Here is an 8,921-nt window from a genome sequence, read left to right as displayed (position 1 = left end):
TGACACCCTCAGGTAGTAAAAGTGTACATAGTTCATTTTAACACGGTTTGAAGATATGTGTATATTTTGTTCTCCGATAAGAAAGATTTGAAGGAACACCAAGATCTTTATTATATACCTAATTTTACATGAGGTTTATGAAGCACTGTTTTTTTTTTCCACTTTAACGTTTTGAATATATTCTAGATTTCATCACCAGCAATACATATGGAGAGGACTAATAGGTAAAATAAACAAATCCCTAATTAGTTTCTCTTATGCAAATATTTTCTGGACACCTATTTTCCATGAAGTATTATGCTTGACATTTTAGTGAGCACCTAGAAGACTAAGATGTTATTTGTTCCCAGTGGAAGAAATACAGCTAAAGAATAAATAGTGATATTATAGGGCAAAAGATAACAGCTCTGGGAGAGGAACAATTCAGTGCTATGGAAATTCACAAGAGTAAGCAGTTATAGTTTTATTAGGTGGAGGATGGATCAAAAGGGTTTTATAAAGAGTGTGACATTTGAGAATGACCTTGAAAATGAATAGGATTTCAAAAAACAAACAATAGGCAAGAGACTCCTAGGGGCTGAGAATAGCGTGATAAAGGAAGAGACAGAAAAGTGAGGGCTGTGTTCAGGAATGTGTATAACAGGCAACCTATACAAATTGGGGGGTGCAGAGGAAGATTAGGCTTAAGATGTGGATGGGCCTTAATCTATGTGTCTGCACTTAATTCTTTGTCAATTAAACGCAGTAAGATGTTTGTTTTATTTATTTTTATTTTTTTGCGGTACGCGGGCCTCTCACTGTTGTAGCCTCTCCCGTTGCGGAGCACAGGCTCTGGACGCGCAGGCTCAGCGGCCATGGCTCACGGGCCCAGCCGCTCCGCGGCATGTGGGATCTTCCTGGACCGGGGCACGAACCCGTGTCCCCTGCATCGGCAGGCGGACTCTCAACCACTGCACCACCAGGGAAGCCCTTATTTTTTTTTTTAATTTTTTTTTATTTTGTTGTTTGTTTTAGTAGTGGATTGTTATAATCAGAGCTGTGACTTTGCAAAAGTGTTTTCCCTGGTTTGTTTGAGATATATTAAGGGCACCTTTGGAAAGGAGAGTTTAGTGGAGAGCTCACATTTACAGAGGATATTTGAGGAACTAGGATGGCTTCAATGTTAGTAGCATTTAACTTTTTGAATTTACCATTTGGTGTCTGGACCTTTGCCTTGTAATCATACAAAAAAGAGATGTTTCAGTGTGTCAGAGTTGATCTCTTAAATATGCAGATAGGAATTTTTTTTAATTTATTCGTTTATTTTATTTTTTTGGCTGCGTTGGGTCTTCATTGCTGCACATTTTTTCCAAGGGACCAAGAAGCTGCTGGAGGTTTGGCTCTCCAGGCAGCAACCTGACGCAAACCAAGGATCTGGCGATCTTGGCACCATCCCAAAATCCGAGTGGGACATACTTTTGAAGAAAGTGCAATGTTCAATCATAAGTGTGACAAAAACTGACAAGCAGGAACCTTATGTACTCAGTGAGAGTAGCATATTTGTCTCCAAGAGACGTTTCATGTTGAAGACATGTGGTACCACCCACTTGCTGAAAGCACTGATTCCCCTGTTGAAACTTGCTAGGGATTACAGTGGGTTTGACTCAATTCAAAAATTCTTTTATTCTGGTAAGAATTTCATGAAGCATTCTCACCAAGTGTACCCACACCGGAATTTCCAGGAAGAAATAGAGTTTCTTAATGCAATTTTCCCAAATGGGACAGCATATTGTATGGGACGCATGAATTCTGATAGTTGGTACTTGTATACTTTGGATTTCCCAGAGAGTCGGGTAATCAATCAGCCAGATCAACCCCTGGAAATTCTGATGAGTGAGCTTGACCCAGCAGTTATAGACCAGTTCTACATGAAAGATGGTGTTACTGCAAAGGATGTCACTCGTGAGAGTGGAACTCATGACCTGATACCAAGTTCTGTCATTGATACCACACTGTTCAATCCTTGTGGGTATTTGATGAGTGGAATGAAATCTGATGGAACTTATTGGACTATTCACATCACTCCAGAACCAGAATTTTCTTATGTTAGCTTTGAAACAAACCTAAGTCAGACCTCCTATGATGACCTGATCAGGAAAGTTGTGGAAGTCTTCAAGCCAGGAAAATTTGTGACCACCCTGTTTGAAAATCAGAGTTCTAAATGTCACACAGTGCTTTCTTTGCCCCAGAAGACTGAAGGTTTTAAGCATCTTGATCTCCAGAGTGCTATGTTGAATGATTACAATTTTGTTTTTACCAGTTTTGCTAAGAAGCAGCAACAACAGCAGAGTTGATTAAGAAAAATGAAGAAAAAATACAAAAAGAGAACACACATAGAAGAAAGTAGTGGCTGCTTTTTATATATTGATACCAAGGGCCATGTTTTCCATAACCACCACCTTGTAGTTGCAGAAAACCCTAGATGTAATAATAGTGTAATCATTTTGAATTTTACGTATTATTATATCAAGGGGTTAGATATCTTGAATGAATGCTCTCTTCTGTGTTTAGGTATCCTATGACACTCTTGCTGTGAAATTGAAGTGCATGTAGAAAAAACCTTTTGCTATATGAAACTTTATAACACTTGTGAAACAGTTCAATTTGGTTTATGCACAGTGTAATATTTCTCCAGGTATCGTCCAAAATTCCCCACAGACAAGGCTTTCGTCCTCATTAGGTGTTGGTCTTAGCCTAACCATCTGGGACTGTTATATTAAATTGCTACCAGGATTTTACATCCAGTTACCTCCACTTTCTAGAACATATTCTGTACTAATGTTATTGAAACCAATTTCTACTTCATACAAATGTTTTTGCAGCACCAATCAAAGTTCTTCTTCCACAAGTCGAGTCCTCTAAGAAAATGACTGCAGTTATCCATTTTGTATATTATTATCTCACTGCTTCCTATAGTTGTATGACTTTAATTGATTTGTTCCTCACCATGGTGTCTCCCCTCTCAACCACACCCCCTCCTTAAAGCAATACACTCTTACACTGTGGGTTTATACTAATCTTATACCCCAGAGGGGGAATGGGGGGATGGACCCTGGGATTAATTTTCTTTTAAGGTCAAGGGAATTTGGTGTTTTTCATTACCATGATCTCTTTTGGAATAAGCTGGTGTTGATTAGCAAAGAAGGTGTAGGTTGATACTAGGGAATATTGACAGAACTGTATGGAAACCGTATGCCATTCTGTGCCCCCCATTAAATGAGATTAGCTTCTCATGAGTGCCATGCCTTTATTAACTTGCTAAGTAGTAGTATAAAAGAATTATCACTAAATTTGTTAGCAAGGAGATTTAAGATGAAGGTTATATTGGATTCAACAAGTCAAGCCACCTCAGATGATTCACCTTAACTTTTACTTTCATAGCCATTTCCACTAATTTCTATTAATGATATAAACTTTGGTTCAAAGCAGAATTGAAGTCTTGGCCATCTTGTGACTTAAAAATTTCTGTGACTTTGTGATGCATGTGATAGTGTTCTGACGGTTCCTCTTACTGGTATTTCTTTCACCTTGGAGTAGCATCAAGTGATGAACGAGGACTGTTCAGGTTATTCAGACATACACAGTGAAGCAGAGTGCTATCCGTAAAACATAACATACAAAATTCCAAAATGGTCAATGGGAAATGACTAGAAATACAGGCTTAGAAGAGTTGGCATCTTTTAGCTGTATTTGCTAACATGGATATTTAAGCAGCTGAGAAAAGAGCAAAGTTGACTCAATTTTGTATTTCTTCTTGTCCTAAAACAATTTTTGATTCTTTCTGGATTGATGCAGTGATGTTTTTGTTCCTTCTGTATTTATAAATGAAACTTTTTTTTTTAGTGTTTCTAAACATAAAATCTACTTGGTTTGAAATCAAGTGGTTGGAACACTTTTAACTTTTATTTTAAACATGTTGTTGATTCAAAGCTTTATTGAAGAAGCTTTCAATCAATGGATGGGTCCAATTCTGTAATTAACACACAGTTTTATTGCTAATGTTTTGATGCTATTATGAAGACCAGTGCTCAAAGTGGATTTTGTTCTTGAACAGTGTCCCAGTAGATTTGATGAACATTTATTGGCTTGAGGTCTGATTTTTTTTCACCCCTAACAGATTTAAATTTCTATTTAATGTTGAAAAACTGTGCAAATTTGTATGGAACAAAGCCTAGAAAAATGAAAACTATAGATTGAATACCAGAAAAAGGAGGATGATCAAATCTTTAGAAACTCTTTTTTTTTAATTTATTTTATTTTTTTGCCCACTTTATTGAGATATAATTGACATAGAGCACTGTATAAGCTTAAGATGTAAGCATAGTGATTTGATTTACATGCATCATGAAATGATTATCGTAATTAGTTTAGTAACTATCCATCATCTCATGAAAGTAGAAAATTAAAGAAACAGAAAAAAAAGTTTCCTTGCAATGAAAACTCAGGATTTATTCTCTTAACAGCTTTCATATATAACATATGGCAGTGTTAATTATATTTATGATGTTGTACATTACATCCCTAGTACTTATATTATAACTGGAAGTTTGTACCTTTTGATTGCCCTCACCCAGTTCCCCCGCCACCCACTCCACCAGCCAACCCCTACCCTCACCTTTGGTAACCACGCATCTGATTTCTTTTACTATGACTTTGTTTGTTTTTGCAATATAATTGCCAAATGTAATTGATCATTACTGATGGAGAAGACACAGAGTTAAATCTGCATAACAACCATACCTGCCTTTGTTTACTGTGCTTTGCCTAATAACTTCGCATAACTGGCTCCCTCACTCCCAAGTCTTCTTTTGTCTTTAGCTGGAGATGGTATTTAAGGTGGTGGCCTGAGCCATTTCAGGGAATTACCCAGTTTTCCTGGGTATATCTCCCATATGTGTAGGAGGTATGCATGTTATTAAACATATGTTTGGTTTTCTCTTGTTCTTCTGTCTTTTTTTTTACAGGGGTGGTCTCAGCCAAGAACCTAGAAGGGTAGAGGGAAAATTATTTTTTTCTCCCCTATAATAGCATTACTGGTTAGATGTGGAGGAAAAGGAGAATTAATCAAAGCACTTTGGTTTGAATATTAGATGAATATTCAATATATATATAGTTTGATGGTGTAAGGAAAGAGTATCAGGATGGTGGTGAGGGATAGAGTAGACATTGAAAGTTCTTTCCTGGAAATATTTCATTTGATATACCTGTTAGATATCCAAGTGCAGTTGTCCAAAAGCAAGTTAGATATGTGAGTGTGGAACTTATGGTAGCGATTGTAATTACAGATATTATTATGGAGATAATCTTCAGATAAATAAATAACATATGATGGATTCAATTAGAGAGCTTGTTTTAAGAAAGTCTTAGGAAGAGATAGAAATCAAGGATAGAGCCCTGGTAGACTACCATATTTTGAGTTCAGTAGGGGAAGATGATTGACAAGGACATTTATCAATATTATGGACTGGAATGCTATATTAATTTTACAGTGATTTCATAAATCACCAAGATCAACCATCACATTCTGAAGATATTCCAGAGGACTTGGTCTTCCTGAGTCCTTTTATCTTCTTTAACGTCCAAAGGTTTTCGTGACAACAAAGGAACATTCATGATTATTTATGCACTGCTTAGTGTTCAACATATTAATCTCACAAAACTAGTAAAACTTTAAGATTTCTTTAAACATTAAATAAATGATTTTCTTCTAAATATTGAAATGCTTTTTTACTTGTAGTACAAGACAAATGCAAAAACTTCATGTTTTCCCAAATATTAAAAAAGTTTATAATTTTATTTAATTTCTTCTGAAAACTGAACTGAAATTACAAGTCTAATATACTGATGGCCTAAATAGTTCAAATATCTTAAAAATCTGTTAAAACACATGCACTTATTGCAATGATTACAAACCATATTACTGTATTCTTCCTGAAAGCTATAACAATAGAAAAGGTTATTATAATTTCAAACTGGCTACTTTTTATTATCATCATCATATCATAAAATAGTCATCATCATTTTTTACTCTTTTTGATATCTGTGTGTCTTACAGTTTTGGTAAGCTTTATAGGCGACAAGAATAAAGAATAAAAGAGTTGTAATCATTCCTTTCCCAAAGGAAAACTGGACTATATTTGTCCTTAAAGAAAATGTTGAGACAGATATCAATAAAATGATTTTCTCCTTCTAAATTTAGGATTCAGTCTCAGTAATATAATGGGCTAAATGTCTGTATTGTCCCATTGACATCGACTAACATCTAGAATACAAATTTTAAAAATCTTTTCATGAATTAATGAGCTAGCGGGAATGAAAGTAATTCTCAGATTAAAAGATTAAGTGAAGATGGGAACATAGTCAGATAAGCAGAGCCTTGTGTCAGGTTTCTCAGTCTAAAGACGTTTGCTAAACAATGTGACTTTGAGTTTGGTTTGCACAGTCTCAGAGAACATAGGAAGCAAGAGGGCCCACACAAGTTGGATGATGTATAAAGAGTCTTGATCCATGAAGCTGGGAATAGAAAGTCTACAAAATTAGTACAAAAAGGAAAACAAAAATAAAACCATTCTACCACAAACAGAAATACAAGAATAATCTGTTATTTCCAGTCTAATTATTAAGAGGAGGAAGAGGATGAGGGGGAAGTCTCTGATAAGTTGGAACTAGTGAGTCTCAGCCAGTTTTTTGGACCAAATATATACCATGAGGTGCTCTAAAAACACTCATGGGAAGAAATTAGTTTAAATGATCCAGCATTGGTATTCTCTGTCTCCTAGAAGAAGAAATGCAGTTCTCTGCAGGAAACCAATTTTGTCCCATACCTCAAAGATTTTTCATAAATAGAGTTTTATGGAAAAATGATCATCTTGTACTAAAAAAAATAAAGAAACAAAAAAGTAAGCAAACAGAAAAAGGGGAACACAGAGAACGAACAGTGTATGGTGTTCTTTTCCTTATTTAGAGGTTCTGATTCTTCTTACCTTCCTAGGTAAGGAGGTTGATATGAGTCATAGCCACAGACTACAATTAATTATAGCCTTTTCCCAACCTTTCTACAAATGTAGGGGAGGAAGTTTCAGGATGAGAAATTCCAGACAAACCCTTGATTTCAAGAAGTGGCCAAAACTCCATTCTCCCCTGTCTATGAGGTCCTTTAAATCCCTGATCTCCCTTCTAGAGATCAGATCACAGCCCCTTCTGCCTAATTCTGGTATAAAGCTCAGCAAGATCATACATTAACCATTTTTCCTCTTTGCTTTTCTATCCTTTTATCATTGAAAAATGTGTTCATCTTTTTACTTTTTTTCTTTTACTCTTTGTTATGGATTGAAGATTTGCCTCTCCTCAAAATTCATATGTTGAAGGCATAATACCCAATGTAATGATATTTAGAAATGAGGCCTTTGGGAAGTAATTAGGGTTAGATTAGGTCATAAGGATGGGCCCTCATGATGGGATTAGTGGCCTTATACAAAGAGGAAGAGAGAGAGAACTCTCCCTTTCCAAGTGAGAACACCGAAGAAAGGCCATGGTGAGGAGGTGAGGACATAGAGAGAAGTTGGCCACCTACAAGCCAGGAAGAGATTTCTCACCAGGAACTGAATCAGCTAACAGCTTGATCTTAGACTTCCCAGCATCCAGAACTGTGAGAAATAAATTTCTGTTGCTTAAGTCATCCAGTTTATGGTATTTTGATATGGCAGCCTGAGATGACTAAGACATATATTATTACACATTTGCTGGGTGTTTATAGTAAAGGAAGTATCCTCATCACCTATTGTCTTAATGAATAACTTTTCCTTGTTAATTTAGTGATAAATGAGCAAAAACAAGAACAATAAAACCAAGTCCTGGCTAAGGTACAGAAAGAATGTGAGTACTCTCCTACTAGGACTATAAATTGAAATTTCCTCTGTGAAAATCATATTGACAGTGTGCTCAAAACAATTCACTTGCTAATCCCATCTCTCAGACTATATCCTAAGGCTAGAGTCAGAGATGTAAATGATTCACTTCCTGCTCATGATCCAGGCAGATTCCCTTATATGTTGTTAAAACAAACTCTTGGCCAGCATCTAAAAACATAAGACCAGCAGCATAAAATCCCCTCTAGCCAGCAGTAGCATGGCACATAGCTATGTTATTATTTACTATCTAATATTGGATAAGTTACTACAGAATTAACTTATCCCTATATGGATATTTACTCACTGATTCAATAAACATATGTGAAATCTGGCTGTGTGCCAAGTTTATATCTCTAGTCCAGACCACTTCTCTCATAGCCAGACTTGTGTAACTTTGGCCTACTAGACATTTCAATTTGAAAGTCTAATAAACATCTCAACTTAATATGCCCTGAACTGATCCCTTCTCTTCCCACAACTTCAAGTTGCTCAGGCTAAAATGCTAGATCATCTTTCATCCCCAGCATTATTTCACACTTGACATTCAATACTTAGACAAGTACTGTCAGCTCCACCCTCACTATTTAACCACCTCTGCTGCTACCAGACTTTTAGATGCTCCCAGTATATCTCACCTGGATTAGTGCAAAAGCCTAACTGACTTCCTTATACATGCTTGGCACCTGTAGTTTATTTTCAGCACAGTCCACAGAGTGATAATTTTAAAACAAATCAGGAGAGGTTACTTCTTATGTCAAAACCCTCCAAATAGCTCCCCATCCTCCTCAGCACAAAAGCCACTGTACTTTCAGAGGCATGAGTCCTACATGATTGGGCTCAACACCACTTCTGCCCTTATCTTCCAAAACTTTCCCCTGTGCCTTTTATGTTCAAAGCTATACTTGCTTCCTTGATATTCTTCGACTATATTAAACACAGACCTGCCTTAGGGCCTTTTATTCTTACTTCCCC

The 8,921-nt window shown here is 36.4% G+C and overlaps 1 protein-coding gene across 1 annotated transcript; it reads left to right on the top strand.

The window, feature by feature from the left end:
• Positions 1-1,331: 1,331 nt before the first annotated feature.
• LOC132501319 (S-adenosylmethionine decarboxylase proenzyme-like) lies at positions 1,332-2,333 on the top strand (the record flags this gene model as incomplete). The annotated part of the gene is made up of 1 exon (XM_060116939.1): positions 1,332-2,333. A coding segment is annotated over one exon (1,002 nt), but the record flags the coding sequence as incomplete, so codon positions are not given.
• Between the last annotated feature and the right edge of the window lie 6,588 nt (positions 2,334-8,921).

This window comes from Mesoplodon densirostris, chromosome 14 (assembly GCF_025265405.1).
Source record: "Mesoplodon densirostris isolate mMesDen1 chromosome 14, mMesDen1 primary haplotype, whole genome shotgun sequence".
In the NCBI taxonomy this organism is placed as follows: domain Eukaryota; kingdom Metazoa; phylum Chordata; class Mammalia; order Artiodactyla; family Ziphiidae; genus Mesoplodon; species Mesoplodon densirostris.
This window is presented reverse-complemented; position numbering and strand designations above follow the sequence as displayed.